Below are 16,505 nucleotides of genomic sequence, written 5' to 3'. Positions count from 1 at the left end.
TACTTTCCAGAATTGAAAATAAAGATTAGGCATCAAAGATGACCCCACTGATTCAAGACATCTGATGTATCTTGCATGCCAGCCTCAGTTATACCAAATTTCAAGTGGGTCATGCCAGGACACTTGTCATTTGATTGACAACAAAGCTACTTCCCACATGGCCATATAAGGTCTGCGCTTCAGTGACACAGAATGACCCAAGTGCTTTGCTATTTATTAACTTGAAATTCCAGGAGACCAATAAAATACTCTGCCTGATGGTTGTGATAAGGTCACTAAGAGCCCAAAGGTCACTTTATTTGCCCAAAGAAATCTACTTTTACTGTGACACTGCTGACTTTGGGGCTGGCCCTACTGGCCAGAGCTGCAGTTTAGGTAAAAATTAAGGAACGCCTAACAGCTTAAAGCCTGGTACATGGGAAGGGAAGAGGAGGGGAGCACATATCACCAAGGTTGGAAGAGACATGGGTCCCTTGTCCAGTAAACAGACCTATGGTGGCATCTGGGGAGCATCAGCCTGAAGTGGCTGGTCCCTGCACCACCCCAGCACTGCTCTCTGCCCACGCTGCCAGTGCTCCCCCAGAGCCATGTGCTTCCTTTTGGCTTCCTCTGCCAGAGCAGAAGGGGATGTGGTCTTGCCTGTGATCTCTCCCTGCAGCCCTCCAAGGGAGGCTGAGGAAGTATCATAGATCCTCTCAGTTCACCTCTGCCAGCAAAAACCAAGCTGCCCCATGAGGCAGCCAGGTCTACAGCTGGAAGGAAGTGGCAGTACCTGAGTGGAGAGGAGAAACCACCATGTCACTGCCAGACCCTCACACCCTCACTGTCCCACGGGGACCCTTAGCGGGCACATGATATGGAGCCACATCCCACTTCATCCATCCCCCAGTACCTTTCTGAGAGTGAAAAGATGATGGAAGGCTGCATTGCTGCTCCAGAGATGGCAACACACCTGGTACAGCCTAGCACAGGCTGTCAGCAAAGATGGGCTGAAGAGCCATCAGAAGGAGCAGACAGGGCCTGGCAACTCACACTTCCTGCTCTGAGCTCTTGCCCAAACTGGTTTCAGCAGCCTCATCCTCTGCTTCTTCTCCCCTGAAAGCAGAGAGAGGCTGAGGAGGAACTTTATTAGGTAATGTCCTACAGGTGCTGATTAGCTGGAGGTGGTGTCTCTCACTCAGCATCTCTCAGTGTAGGGGCAAAAACCCAGCCCAGTTTGGTACCACCAGCTTCACCCCTCTTGTTCGAGACCAGGACAACCTTGAACTAGCACAGTTTGTGAACCTGCATTGAGTGGCTTTCATGGCCTGTTAAGGAGCAAAGAGCATCTGCACAGAAAGTGCTGTAAACAGAAAGATAAGATGGTGCAAAAAAGAGTGTGACCTCCCTGTGTCCCACCCCACAGGTCACCTCCCTGCTGCCTGTCCCTGTGGAGGGTGGCTCTGTCTGTTCTGCTGATAACGCCTGGGATGGAGGGGAAAGGGGAAGCTGATAAACGAGCAGTCCTGGGGACAAACATGGCATCCACAAAGGCAGGTCTCTGCAGTTCAGGGTTAAAGCCCTCACAGCACCACACAAACATTTGTTTTTTGACGCCAGGGAAGCCTAAGGGAGCATGGATTTCAAGGGAGTTCCAGGTTTTGATGACTCTGACCCCAAGGCTGCAGCTGCTATCGTAAGCTCTTGGCTCAGGCTGCCCTTTTAGCAAGGACAGGCAGAAGATTTCCAGCCCCTAAAGCTGTTGCTTTCCCACCCTCTGTTAGTTTTCTCTAGAGTCTGTCTTGCCTGAGGCAGGCTAATTAGAGCCAGTGAAGAGAGCTCAGTGTGACCCCTGTTCCCTTGGAGGGTTTCACACTTGCTCCCCAGGTTGCTGCCTTCATTAACAAGGAGCAGGCTCACACAGCAGCACATCACTCACTAACAGCACCTGCTCAAAAATCCCTCTTTAGCCAAAATGGGTTTGTGGTGCCTGTGCCCACATTTGCAGCACCCTCCTTGGAGAGCCACAGCTGCTTCCTTAGCAAGACTGGGATCTCACTGCAGCCAGCCATGCTGCATTTTTGGGAGCCCCTCATTCACTGCACTTTGTGCCAGCACCATCTGACCCTGTTCAACTGATTGAGGCAAAGTAAGATCCATGCACTGGAGCGTCTGCTTCTGGAGATGCACAGGTGGCCATGCAGGCAGGACAGCAAGGTGCAAACAGGCTGCATGGCTGTTCTCAGGAAGAGAAGAAAGAATGTGAAAACACCCTGCAAGCACTGGGAGAAAATTCCAAGGCATTTGATGACCCATTTAGCCTGACTTCTTGTTATAGCTCCTGCCACTGAACTTGATCAGGGGGCTGACCAATGCATTTCCAGACAAGGGCTGGCAAATGGTGGAAGAGGAAGAGAGGGAAGTGGCATAGATTCCCTGCAAAAGCTACCCCAGCTGCAGAATCCTCACTTGAGTGTCATCTTGACCAAACTCCTGTGATCCCTTTTGCCACATGGCACAGGCCAAACCCATGTACATGTGCTTTGAGTCACCAGCCTGAGACTGCAATGATGAGGACACCTGGCTGGGCGTTTTGGGAGCAGGGCTGGGGTCATCACATACATTCCCATGGCTGCACTGGGGTGGCTGAGCCACTGAGCCCGGTTAGCTGCGGGCAAGTAGACATGGCCATCCCACAGCTCTGGGCAAAGGGAGAAGCAGGTTAAAGTGTCTGGCCTGTGAGGATGGACAGTTCATTACTTCCTCACAGCATGACTTTCCAACCACAGTAAAAGAAGAACAAAACATGGACATAGTCAAAACCTCTATGTCCAGGATGTTCCACCACTGGGGCTTCTGGTACCCTCCAGAAACCCCCCTCTCCCCACTGCTGGTCCCTTTACCATTCACCTTCTAGTCTTGGCCTCTTGCCCAGGGTAGCCCAGGGAACTTGTTCCTGGCCTGACACTGCCTGGGGGGCGGTCTTGGCTACTGGCCAATATGGCAGGTAACCCACAGCAAGTGCCTCCCTGTGAGGAGGAATGCTGGGTTCTGGTGGAGAGGTTGCTTCCCCAGCATGGGGAAGGTGGTGCAAGGAGCAGGTTTTCCCCCAAGGCAGAAGTTCAAAGTCTCTGTGATGCTTTGCACTGGGAGCTGGAAGTAAAGGAAAGGAGGAAATGGAGATTCCTGTTCATGTTTGTGATTGACACAGCTGACTGCTCAGCCTAACCTCCCGACTGGCCGCAGAGGGACGGATGCACAAACACAGACACGCACACATACATATTTATAGGCACACTCGGAGCAACTCATTTTATCCAAGTCCCTGAAGATGTTGCTCTTCATCTTGCTTTCACTCTTCAATTTCAGTCCATCTCTGAGCCTAAAAATCTGCTCCTTCAATGTGAGGTCTTTTGGAGAAACAAAAATAGCCAGACCTGAAGTCGTCAATGCTGTGGTAAAGGTATGTTCATTTGCCTAGATGAGAGGGACTGAGCTGCTTGAGGATTTCTTAGCTGTATGACCTTGGACTTAATTTCTCACAGCTGAATTTCAAGTCAAAAAGAAAAGAGTTAATAATTTAAATATTTTTGTACCCTTAAATAAGAATCAGCCTGTGGTTAAGCAGGATGTCTGGTGGTATTTTAGCCTGCATGGGAACGTTAACAGAAACAATGTTTGTTGTGTCCCTTGGAAGTGGTGTTACAAAAGGAGGAAAACCTCTGTGCGCTGCACAAAGAGTTTTCACTTTGAATCCACAGAGCTCTGTTTTGTGATAAATTATTTAGCTTGCTTATGTGCTAATTATTCTGAAATATTCTTGTCTAATCAAACATATTCTCAGGACAGCAACTATTGCATTTGAGGGTAGTACAAAACGAGAAAGCCTGATGACTGGTTTATGTAAGCAAACCCTCACCATCAGGCTTTCTCTGCAGCAACTCTAGAGTACTCAACTTTTTGAAAGAACCATGTTTTGGACTTCTGGCTTTTGCAAGTCCCCTCCGAGATGCCACACTAACAGAGGACATAGTGCTCAGTGTGAGCAGGAGGGCTGCTTGTGCCAAACAGCAGCAGAGAGGAATGCCACCATTTAGCTGGGCTTGAATCCTTTCACTGGGAACAGCTGGAGGAGAGGGATTTGCCAGCATTTGCATTTCTGAACCGTTCTTCCCATCCTGTCAGCAGCAGATATTAATTTGTAGGTCAAATATTAATTTGTGCAAGTCTCAGGTGGCAAAAAGAGGCTTTTGCCCCATGAGTATCAGCCACAAATTCTGAAGGGAAACAAAACCGGGGGTAGAAGGAAGCTTCTGAGTGTGCCAGGCTGCTGGCTGAGCCGGGCTTTCCCGCGGGGAATCCCAGTGCCAGCAGGGGCAGCCTGAGCCAGGCTGGGGCAGCCTCCCCACCTCTCTCCAGCACCCTGCAGCTTCTCGGTGGTGCTTCAGCCCTGGGGTGCCAGTGCTCCATTTATAGACTGGGGGTCACTCTGGGCTCTGCAGGCTGTTTCAGAGGGGTCCATCACAAATGACTGGGACAGGCAAATGTTGACAGCACATGCAGCCTGTGGAAGGTATGGCATAGCCATAGAACCCCAGAGGTGCCTGGCCAGAAAAACGAGGAAAACAGCTGCAGGGGTTTGATAACAGACCCCGACTGGCTCCTCTTGATGCCTTCCAAATCCTCCTGCCATATCCATCTGGGCACCAAATGAGTTGGGATGCTTGTTCGCAGCACTGATCTGAAGCAGAGAAGAAAACCTATGTGGCAAGGGGGAGAGAGGTATGACCAACCACAGGTTGAGCAGCCTGGGTAACAGAACCCCAAAGTGGTGGGGGGAGAGCGAGTTCACATCAGCAGCTCTTGCTCCCCTTCCCTTTCATGCTTCCTCCTATGAGGCAGGAACAGGTTTTTAATATACTCACAACTGCTGTGCCGCAAGTTCCCTTTCCCAGTTCCCTCAGGGCTGTGAGGCAGTTCTGAAAGTAAAAGGGCTTTGCTCCAGCTGCTTCTCCCCTCCCATGACTCCAAACTGGGTGCTGCTTCCTCCACAGAAGACTTCCCCTTTAACCATTTCTTTCTAACCTTTTCCTAGTTCATGTGAATTCTCATTCAAGTGAAAACCTGCTTCTGCTCCTTGCTCTTGCAGATCATTTCTCGCTGTGACATTGTGTTGCTGATGGAAATAAAGGAGAGCAAGAACCGGGTTTGTCCTCTTCTGTTGGAGAAGCTCTCCAGGTAGGGTGACCACAGGCAAGTGGGCAAATACTGTGAAAGATGCTTGTCCAGAGTCTGTGTTCTGCTCAGCACCACCCTACCATGGCAAAAGCTCAGGATCTGAACTCTGTCCCAGCCTTCGAGGAAGAACAAGGCTCTGGCAACTTTGCTGAAGGTCAGAAGCAAAGGCAGCTCCAGACCAGCGTAGGACACATTTTAAAACTAAAATAACTGAGTTAGATGAAGTTTGTTAAAGGTTAATTCTCAAAGGAAAACAGAAGGGATTATGCTCGGGGAGGTTTAGGTTGAACATTATGACCTTAGAGATCTTTTCCAAGCAAAACAATGCTATGATTAGGAAAAAATTCTTCACTGAAAGGGTTGCAAATCCTGAAACAGGTTGCCCAGGGAAGTGGTTGAATAATCATCCCTGGAGGTATTTAAAAGAAGTGTAGATGTCATGCATAGGGACATGGTTTAGCAACAGACTTAGTAGTGTTAATGGTTGGATGTGATGATCTTCAAGGTCTTTTCCAGCCTAAAGGATTCTATGATTCTATGCCTGGCAGTGAGCTGCAGCAGTGCAGCTGCTTTTCTGCAGGGCTGGGAATTGCTTAGACCAAGGACTACCAGCCTGGACCAACAGTCCAGAGGAAAGAGCAGTGTATACCTGGCTGAACGTGAGACCCAGCTGACAGAGGGATAGAGACTGCAGTAAGCAGGGAGAAGGTAGAATGAAAGACCCAGCAATGGAGCACAGGTCCAGACTATAGGTTCTGAGTTAGGTTCATTGTCTCTACCACTCACTTCTGTCATCAGGCAGGCAATGTCTCACCCTTCAAAACAGGCAGAATTATCTTCTCCTCAGCACCTTGTGAATGCAGAACTAAAGTCAGGAACACTGATTTCCTTCCAGTCAACTGAAGGGGTCCAAGGATGAATACAGATGTGTGGTCAGTGAGAGGCTGGGAAGGAAGAGCTACAAGGAGCAGTATGCCTTCATCTACAGGTAAGTGAGCTCCCCTTGCCACTGAGCCAGCCCTTGACCCTGCCCTCCAGCACTGCAGCTTTGTAGAGGTGGGCTGCACGTGGTGATGGCTTTGCTCCAAGGGAGTGGGAGAGGTGCAAGCTGAGTGGGTGGGATGGGCTGTGCCTGGATGTGGGGATGATCCCAGGTGTACCCACCAGGCTGGCTGTATCTGTCCTGGAACGTAGCCTGGGGTCCAGGTCAAAGGACTGAGTCAGTGTTAGACACATCCTAGCAATCCATAAGCATGATGTCCCCCATCCTGTTTATTCTGCTGCAGTCAACATCTAGTATCAGTGAAACAAACCTACCAGTACCGTGACACCCAGCCTGGGGATGAGGATGTTTTCTCCAGAGAGCCCTTCACTGTCTGGTTCCAGTCTCCCAAAACTGGTGAGATGTTTCAGAAATAAATTGTTCTCCCACTGGCAAGGCTCATGGATCAAGATGGTGCTAGCTGGATCCAAGCAGGTGGCAGAGGAAGGAGCTGCATCCTGACCTCACACTGCATTTCCTCGCAAGAGCAGCATGTGCCTTTGGGGCTGCTACCCCTGCATGCCCACAGCTCAGTGCAGGCTTCAGCCCCCGGAAAGCCTCTGCTGCTGCCATGGGTGCTGGTTTGGCAGATGCACTGGTATGACCACAGGAACTTGCTGTAACACCTCACTGTGTCACAGCCTTGCTCAGCCTTGGCAATGTGCAATGACACAGCAATCACCTCTGAGCCACAGCCAAAACAGAAGCTGTTTCTTCAGAAGAAGAATCTTCTTCCTTCCAAGTCAGTCTCTGTTGCTTTGTGATTCAGTGTGGGTTTAATAATTACATTTCTCCCTGTTCTTTTGCCTTATTTTTAAGCTGTCAAAGAGTTTGTTATAATCCCTCTGCACACCACACCAGAGACAGCAGTACGGGAGATTGATGAGCTCTATGATGTGTACTTAGATGTAAAACAGCACTGGAAAACTGAGGTTAGTTGCTGCATCTGTGTTACTAACAGCAATTATGGTGCTGAGTCACCCTATTCCTTACTCACAGCCCGATAACCTTAAAAGCATTGACAACAAGCCCCAGATTTCTAATATCCCTTTGATGCATTTTCCTTGAGTTATCCACATTTTAATCAGTAAACTTGATCCCCCAATAAAACTGTTTTATCAGCATGTGCCCAGCACAAAGCAGCTGCCCTGCAGCACTCAATGAGCACTTGCTATTTGAGATGTAATGGCTATTGGGAGCATCTGTTGACCCTCAAAAGCCCTTGCCAGTTTTCTTTTGAAGAGCTGACCTTGTGATTGCTTTTGAAAATCTGTCTGATTTCCAGAACTTCATCTTCATGGGGGATTTTAATGCTGGATGTAGCTATGTTCCCCAAAAGCAGTGGAAGAACATCAGGATGAGGACTTACTCTGAATTCATCTGGCTAATAGGTGACAAAAATGACACGACGGTGAAGACAAGCACAAGCTGCCCTTATGACAGGTAAAGAGTTCACTGCAAAACTATTCCCTGGTTTTGACTCTAAGGGGGGGGAAAAAAGGTGTCAGTGACAGCTCAAGCAAATGTGCATGAGACCATCAAAGATATAACAACGTCTAAGGAGGAACAAGACCTGAATACTTCTATTCAGGAGCACAAACCACTTTGCAGGCTGGTGGGAAAGGCATTTCGAAGAAAGGGCAAGATTTCATGCAAGAACCAGCTGTTGCAGTGGCTTAGGTGGAGATAAATTACAGGCAATTAGGCAGCACTTCGCATCTGCAAGAAGCCCTGCAGACATCCAGGTGGAAGGCACTGCTGCCTCTCTTCTCTGCTGGTTTTACACCATGGTTTTCACTCTTGTACTTGTCATTTGGCTTAACAAATGCAAAGATTGATTCTGCTTAGGAGCTCAGACACCTCACCTTCCTTGGGCATGTGGTGAGTCCTGCAGCCATCTGCAGGGACAATAAATACATCAGCTTATTAGAGCCCAGAGTAAGTCAAGACTTGAACTTCTTGCAGAACAAGTTTCTGGATCAAAGCAGGACTTGACTGAGCCTCAAGTCATAGAATCATAGAATTGGTTTTGTTGGAAAAGACTTCCTTGAGTCCAATTGTCATGGCCATTGAACCACATCCCAAAGTGCCATGTCTATACAGTTTTTCAACATCTCTAGGGATGGTGACTCCACCACCTCCCTGGGCATCCTGGCCCAATACCTGACTACTCCTTACATAAAGAAATTTTTCAGAATATCCAATCTAAACCTCCCCTGCTGCAATTTGAGGCCATTGCCTCCAGTCCTATCACACGATACTAGGGAGAAGGTAGCTGTAGAGAGCAATCATTGGTGTCCTATGATTTTTGTATCCAAGATATGGCTCTGAACTTCACAGCACTGTTGTGGTGGATTTAGATACAAGTCATTTAATGCTGGCTTCCAAGGCCAGGTATTTAGGTGTCTCACTGATGAGGAAAGCAATCAGCCAAATTCAGCAGAAAGCAAATGTTATCATCCCTGAATAGATAGCCTATTGGTAAGGACAAACCACATGTAGCTGTGATTCCATCAAGGCCACCTCCCTGTTCACTGGCTTAGAGCAGAATGGCTACTGTTGTTCAGGCACTCCTTAACAGCACCTTGCTCCCTTGCTTCTTGCAGGATTGTGGTCAGTGGGGAGAAGCTCATAAACGCCATTGTGCCACACTCTGTCGACATCTTTAATTTCCAGAAGGCCTTTCGGATGACTGAGGAGCAGGTAGGCACAGCCTGACTTCTGCAGCAGTGGGGCAAGGGCTAACAAAGGAGCACAAAGCCAGTGGTATCCAGGCGGTTTTGAACACGTTCTTGGCCATAAAACCATTGCACCCTCCCATGGTGACGCACTGCTCACATTGCACCTCCCCACTGCTGCAGTGAAACCCCTGGGGCAGGGTTTAGTAAGAGCGTGGGTGGTGAGCTCCCAGCCCCTCTGTGCCCTTGTCTTGCAGGCACTGGGAGTAAGCGACCACTTCCCAGTAGAGTTTGAGTTAAAACCAAAAGGTGGCTTCTTCAGCTGGCTGAAATCAAAGTTTTCAAGGAAGAGGAGAACACGAAAGGGGCACCACTCGAGGTCATGAATGTGCCAAGTCTTCTCACATGGCATGGAAATAACACAGAGGCCAACGGGTCTTGTAGAAGACTAGTGCACATATACTCACAGCAAGTGCAATGCTTAGTGGGGGAAAAAACCAAATAATTTGTTAAAACTCACTTTTTTTTTTTTGGAAGAAGGCAAATTAAGCCTTCAAATTTTTTTCCTCATTGTATGTAAAAATTAAATCAACTACAAGCAGCATACTGTACTCACTGTACTGATCATTAATGTAAAGAGCTACTAAAATACTTGTGTGTTTTACCTGTAACACCCAAAGGGCAGGGATCTCCATGTGCTAACTCCAGCTCTGGAGCTCTGCCATTCCTCCTTAAAGACAGAAGGATCGAAAGGACCTTTCTGTGTGGTACATGTGGATGTGGATGCTTCAGAGCTGCAACTGGCAGGACAAAAAGCTGTGCCTGCTGATTTGAAATATAAAATGTTGCTGAACTTTGAGTATTCGCTCAGTGTGGATTTGAAAATGCTCACGGCATTGAGGGCTTGGGGAAAGACAGAAAAAGACAGGCAGTGAGAACATTTGTCTGCACTAATCCAGCCAGAAGCAGCAGGAAGACAGAACCTCCCACCCCTGCATGCAAACCTCAGGTGAGAAGTCCTGTAGCTGGCAGTGCTGTCACCTGGGATCACGTCATAAAATTGACATTAAAATCTGATTTCAGCATCCTGATATAGAAATGAGCCTCATCCCCACCCAGCTTGCTCCTCAAAACCCCCTCATGGCAGCCTATATTTCTCCAATGAACCAGACTTCAATGGTGATTATTTAACTTTGTGATGCAGCAGTCTGTTTTCTCAGCTCAACCCACAGGCTGTATTTAGTGCAAACCAAATCCTGTCACACAGATGGCATCTGAGAAGTGGGAAAATCCAACTGTTAGTAGAGGCAAATACTCATCTCCCTTCATCAACACCCCCCAGGCTGTCTGCTGATGTGGCATGGGGAGCTAGCAAACAAGATGGCTTTTAGGGGAGGAAAACAGTTTGGCCTTTGCAAAGCTCACTATTGGGGGGAAAGAATTTGAAGAAATCCACCCCAGTGAGGTATATGCAGGGCAGACAACAAATCTACCAAGTTTAAGTAGCAATTAATCTTGAAACGATACAGCATTTCATAAACTCCCTCAGTTAGACTCCAGTCAAGGCACAAAGAAAGAGCTCAATGTAAACCAAACGTTTACATTGGGATTTTTATAGAAATGCCACTGTCTGGCTGACAGCAGCCTTCCTGTGAAGGCTGAAATCAGCCTGAGTCTCTGGCCTCGTGCCTTTCTCCCACATAAGTCCCTACACTTTCTTGGCTTTCAGGAAAAAACCGTGCACGAAGGAATAAATCACACCTCAGGAAAGCAAAAATGCATACATTCATTCATGAAAAATATGTAATTGTGACTCAGATTCTGCTAAAAATCTTTGTCCTTATTTGTGACATCAAATATAACCCTTTACCCAGCATCTGAAGATAAGAGACATGGTCAGAGAGCAGCTGCAGCAGCAGCTGCAGCCTTGGATATGATGTTAGTGGCTATCTAACTGTCTGGAGATGCTATCGCAGAGGCTGAGCATTTGACCAGCAGAAAGACACCTTAATACAAAGTGACACTCCACCATGGAGAGCTGGGACATGCTTCTGTGGAACTCAAAGTAGACAGACAGCATCTGCACTCAGTTCATCATGTTTGATAGAGGCCAAGAGGTGTCCAAAGATCATAGTCAGTCGCCACAGATATCCCTGTGTATGTCCCTTGCATTCACTAGGCACTATTGTAAATACATCCTCATTTAACAGTTCATGCCATCACCAGATTTTCCCCATCAGGGGATCATTACCTACCTATCCCAGCTGCAAAGGGGTTTTAAAGTTGTTCCAGCCTGCAGGAGCCTCAATATATTGTGCAGCCAGAACAAATTTTCTCTTTTGATGAATAAGGTTCCTTGAGTTTTATTGATGATCAAACAGAAGTTTTAAACTGGGAGTCTGAACTGGCCTAGAGAGAATTTGTCTCATGCAAGCCAGGTCTTGATTCATGGCTGGGAGAGAAACAAAGAGGCTCTTCAGAAGCTGAAAACTCTGGTGAGAACACAGAGCAGATGGGATTCATTTGAACATGAAAGTTCTAAGACTCCTCAGTCCCCCAGGTTTGGGTCTTTGGGAAGCCAATGCATGATGCCGGAGCCACCCTTACTTTCTGCAGACCTGAGGTTTCTACTGCCTCACAGAGTCCTCTCCCAGCCCCACAGGAGATCCCTGTGCCTAGAGTGGAGCCAGGGCTGTCCCTTGCCCTTTGAAAACTCACGTGAATATGTTGTTTGCTGCCCTGGGGGAGTGAGTCCCTTGGCAGGGAATCTCCCAAGAACCCACTGCAGCACCCCAAGGCAGGACAGTTCTTTATCCATAGCCTCCATCATCTCCACTGCCTAGGTTTGTCCATCTTTGACTTACCTAAACAGGGCTCATATTCTCTTCCTGGCTTGGCAGTGCTTTGCACTAACCCCTGAAGGCCCCAGTACCCCTCTGCCTGTGCCACATGGCAAGAGCCTCATTGGCCCTGGGCAGGGCTCTGCATACCTTTTGCCTCCTTTTAGGTACAGGCAACAATAAGGACACAGGAGAGCTGGTATAAGATTCCTCAAGGATCCACCTGGCTTGTTTGTTCAGGTCTGTATATTTCCAAAGCCAGACAGATGGAGCATGCACTGTGACTGAGCATACAGCATTAGGGAGCATTAAACAAATTATATATAAACCATCATCAAGCATACATGCTGGGATGTGCTCCTCAAACTGCACAGAAGGTCAGCAGGAATGTGGACTGTCCCCTCCCTGAATCACAGCAAGTGTCCTCTGCTCTTAATCCCTTTGACACAGCAGTACCCAGGTGCAGCACAGCCTCAGCTGAGCTTACATCCAGGTTTGTTTTACTTTCCTGAAAGTTTGACTGTACATGAATACACACAGACATGAGCAAGCCTGAACACCCTCCAAAGTTCCTACTTCTTCCCCATCACGTGGGTGATGGGCAAACAGCAACAGATGCCCAAGTACCACTGATGGGGTTTGGACTGGGATTTGTGTGCACCCTGAGTCTGGACAGACACAGGTACATGGGTGCAGATGTACAGCCACATATAGATGTGCAATAAGCAGCTGAGCTGCAGCCCTATGCTGTGCTATCACATAGCAGGGCTGGCAGCACTGATAGCAACATGAAAGGCAGAAAAATCAAAGAGCTTACCAGCAGGAGACTGCTGAAACAACTGGTCCAAGTCTGGCTGCATCACAGTTCCCTCAGCATCTGGAGTGATTGTTGAGCCCCAGGCTGGACTTGGCCACTCACTGATGTGGCATCTGCTGCAGAGAAGTACCAAGAGCAGAGCAAGGGCTTAATGGGCAATGCTCACATGGTACCCACACGGTGATTGTTTTCAACATCCTTCTAGCACAGTGTTAGTGCTCAGAGGCCCCTGGTAGGGGTCTTTGCTGAGCAAGGCAAGGAGACAGGAAACAAACGGTGAGGACAGTAGTCATCACAGAATCACATAACTGGAAGGGATATCTGAACATCATCTAGTCCAACCTCCCTGCTAACACAAGTACACCTAGATCAGGTTGCACAGGAATGTGTTCAGAAGGGTTTCGAAAGTCTGCAGAGGAGACTCCACAGCCTCTCTGCTCAGCCTTTTCCAGTGCTCCATCACCCTCAAAATAAGTGCAAGTGAAACCTCCTGTGTTCTGGTTTGCACCTGTTGCCCCTTGTCCAATTACTCAGCACCATTGAGAAGAGCCCAGCCCCATCCTCATGCCTCCCACTCTGTATATATTTATATGCATTTTAAGATCCCCTCTTAGTCTGCTTTTTTCCTGGCTAAAGAGCTCTAGTTGTCTCCGCCTCTCCTCCTAAGAGAGATGCTCCAGTCTGCTAACCACCTTTGTGGCCCTTTATTGCCACAACTACTGAAGTAGTTCCCTGTTGTTTTTGCACTGGGGAGCCCAGATCTGGACACTACTCCAGATGGGGCCTCGCCAGGGCAGAATAGAGCGGTAGGAGAAACCTCCCTCCACCTGCTGGCCACACTCTACATGCACCCTAGGATACTATCGGCTTCTTGGCCATGAGAGCACATTGCCGGCTTTGTTTAAAGCAAAGAAACAAACAAAAACAACCGTGAATATTCTTTGGGTTTTAATTTCCATCTCCGGGTCGTCATAAAAGTTCCTTCAGCCGCTCGCCCAGGACAAGGCAGATATGTGCCCTCGGTAGTGCCGCCGGGCGGCGGAGCCGTGCACACGTTCAGCATTATCAGGGCACCCTCTGGTGGCACCTCTGCAAATCCCGGTGCCTGGGGAGCCCGCGGTGCTCACACCCGTGCAGCCCAGCACAGCCTACGAGCCCGCCTGCGGAGACGAACGGCGATGTCACCCTTGTCTGGGAGCTCACGGATCTTCAGTCCCCTCTTTATCTCTATAGGGATCTTTCCATGCCGTTGTTGAAAGCTGGCCAGAGCCTATCCCAAATCGTCCCTTGGTCTTGCTGTGTCTGCTGATGAGTTTTGCAACAAGAAGGTGGCACACTGCTTGACTCCAAGCCTGTTCATTCATTGCCCACAGTTATTTAACTAGGAAACACACTGTAATGACCTTCACAAGCCTGCCCTGCTTGTAGGCAGCAGCTCCCAGAAACGGGCTGGCAGGTCACAGGGCATGTCCACCCGGGGCACTCCTTGGTGTCCCTTAATGTATTATCTGCCACAGGAGATCAGGGAAGGTGATTTCATTCAGGAGCAATTATAGCCCTGCAGCCTGCCCAGCCCTTTCAGATGTCCTTCAGTGTCTCTGACATTTGGTGGTTTGCACCTGGTTTTGAGAGCCACGTGAGGCTGCCCTGGGACCAGAGCCCCTCTCTACTGTGCTCACCTGGAGCAGATGCCATCAAGCCCCTTCTTTGGTGTGTGGGGACACTACAGTCTGGGTCAGGGATGGATTTAGGTCACGTTCCTCTCCACCCTCCCAAAGGTTAAGTGACACAACCTCCACACTGCCATCTGCTATAAAAATACAAGCGCCCTTTCAAAGCAGTCTGCTTCCCCAGCCAGTGTGAAAACCAAGGTTAAATAGTTCTAGTGGCATTCTAAATGTCGTGCTTCAGCTGGTGGTGGTTGCAGGGTATTTTCTGTTACTCAGGAGACAGATTTATAGGAATTAATTTCCATATTGGCAAAGGAATCAGAAAGCTTTCCTGAAAAGCTGACATTTGAAGATGTGACCACTTTCTGCGTGTCCCAGCTGAGAGGAGGGCCTGACCCTGGCCATTCTCAGGGAAGCCAGACACAAAGCCCACACCTTCCCCCCCCGCCTACCCCCAGAAAATCCTAAACCCTTAGCAGGACATCAATGTCAGAAATACATACCCTCCAGCAAGGCCAGCTCCTTTATGGGACTCAGGGAGTTCACAGACTTCCAGCTAAGCATAGATGTAAATATTTGTAGTACCAAGGTCATACAGAAAGGCAGTTGCTCACAGGAAAGAGCTGTCAAGCATACCTCTGGGTCCTGCTAAATCATATTTTGCTTATAATTTGGTATTTGGCCTTTTCTTCTTCTTCTTCTTCTTTTTTTTTTTTTTAAAGTCACATATATTAACCATTCATTCATGTTCTGTAAGGAATGTGCTTTAAATCCTTGTCAAATTAGTAGTGACACAGACTATAAATCCAGGCTGACCTAGTGACAATGTTTTTACGAAGAGCGCAGTGTAAAATCACAACTAGGAAAATTAACTCTGAGAGCCTGAGATATTCTGAAAATCCATTTAAAAGTGTTTTCTCAGGAGGCCCTGGGGAAACAGCCCTGCACAAGGAGAAGGGAGCTGGCAGCGGGGCTGTTTTGATAACCTTCTGCAAGAGGGACCTGCTGAATATTAACCATCACTGCAGGCTGCAGAGAGAAAAAAATTTGCTGTGGCACATCCTGCTGCTACCTTGCCAGCTCAGGTGGAGCTGTGAAGATGTGGCACCTCCCAGTGTGATGGGGATGGGAACATTTCCAAGTAACACAGGGGAAAAAAACATTTTTTAAAATCAACATTTGCTTACAGGAGTTGGGGAGTGTGATGTTGGCAGGAGCAGGGACCAGGTCAGTTTGCTCCCAGCTTGCAGCAATGCAGTGGGGCTGGATGCTTCAGAGGCACATTCTGTACCGTGCTGCTGGCCACAAAACCTTAGACACTTCTGTCTCCTAGTTTAGATGCAGACATATGCATAAAATGAAGAAAACAAGGAAAAAAAGAGGAAAAGAAAACTAAGATCTTGCAAGCCAGCTGGCACAGAGCAGAGTATAAACACCTGGGGATGCTGACTGCAGCCTTGCTAGACCCATCCCCTGCATGCCAGTGGGTCCAGAGCTGTCCCTGACCTGGCAGAGTCCACAATGGGCAACCAGTTTCATTTGGCCTGTGGGAGGAAGAGCAGAGCCAGCTGTCATGATAACAAATGCTTGGGAAAGAGTCTTTCTTCAAAAAGTAAACTGAGTGAAAAAAAAAAAAGCATTGTGCCACCCCCTGAATAAGTTTCATGCAACTCCATCCCAGTTTCTGTCAAGTGACATCTGTTTAGACTTTGGTCAGGCTTTTAAATGTGATTAATCCATAGTTTGCTTCCTCTTTTTTTTTTTTTTAAGTTAGAAAGGTGCATTGTCTGTTCTGCAAGCACATTTCAATGTGGGATTAAACAAATGTGAAAATAAATCAGTTAAAAGAGAGAAAGAAAATCAAATACATTTAGAAGGTGAAACTGACTAGAGGAAAAAAAAACCAAACAAAAAAAACCAAACCAAACACAACCTATTTTGGATTGGAAATGTCACAATCTTACTTTCCACAGACAATTAGAGGGAAAACTAATTCTAGGGTTTGCATTATCTGACCAAAGGCAGAGTCCTGCTAAGCAACAGCCTTGGCACTTGCTAATAGAATCGACAAGGTTGGAAAAGACCTCAAAGATGAGCAAGTCGAACCTGTCACCCAACACCTCATGACTACTGGACCATGGCACCAAGTGCCACGTCCAATCCCCTCTTGAACACCTCCAGGGATGGTGACTCCACCACCTCCCTGGGCAGCCCATTCCAATGCCTAACAACTCTCTCTGT

General features: G+C 48.1%; 1 protein-coding gene across 1 annotated transcript; it reads left to right on the top strand.

The window, feature by feature from the left end:
- The first annotated feature begins 3,191 nt into the window (after positions 1–3,191).
- DNASE1L3 (deoxyribonuclease 1 like 3) lies at positions 3,192–9,350 on the top strand. Its single transcript, XM_054162290.1, has 8 exons — positions 3,192–3,442; positions 5,129–5,217; positions 6,113–6,205; positions 6,504–6,616; positions 7,079–7,191; positions 7,545–7,702; positions 8,866–8,962; positions 9,195–9,350. The coding sequence occupies exons 1-8, from the start codon at positions 3,311–3,313 to the stop codon at positions 9,321–9,323; spliced, it is 924 nt and encodes a 307-aa protein (XP_054018265.1). The 5' UTR covers positions 3,192–3,310; the 3' UTR covers positions 9,324–9,350.
- Positions 9,351–16,505: the final 7,155 nt, after the last annotated feature.

This window comes from Dryobates pubescens, chromosome 1, assembly GCF_014839835.1.
Source record: "Dryobates pubescens isolate bDryPub1 chromosome 1, bDryPub1.pri, whole genome shotgun sequence".
In the NCBI taxonomy this organism is placed as follows: Eukaryota; Metazoa; Chordata; class Aves; order Piciformes; family Picidae; genus Dryobates; species Dryobates pubescens.
This window is presented reverse-complemented; position numbering and strand designations above follow the sequence as displayed.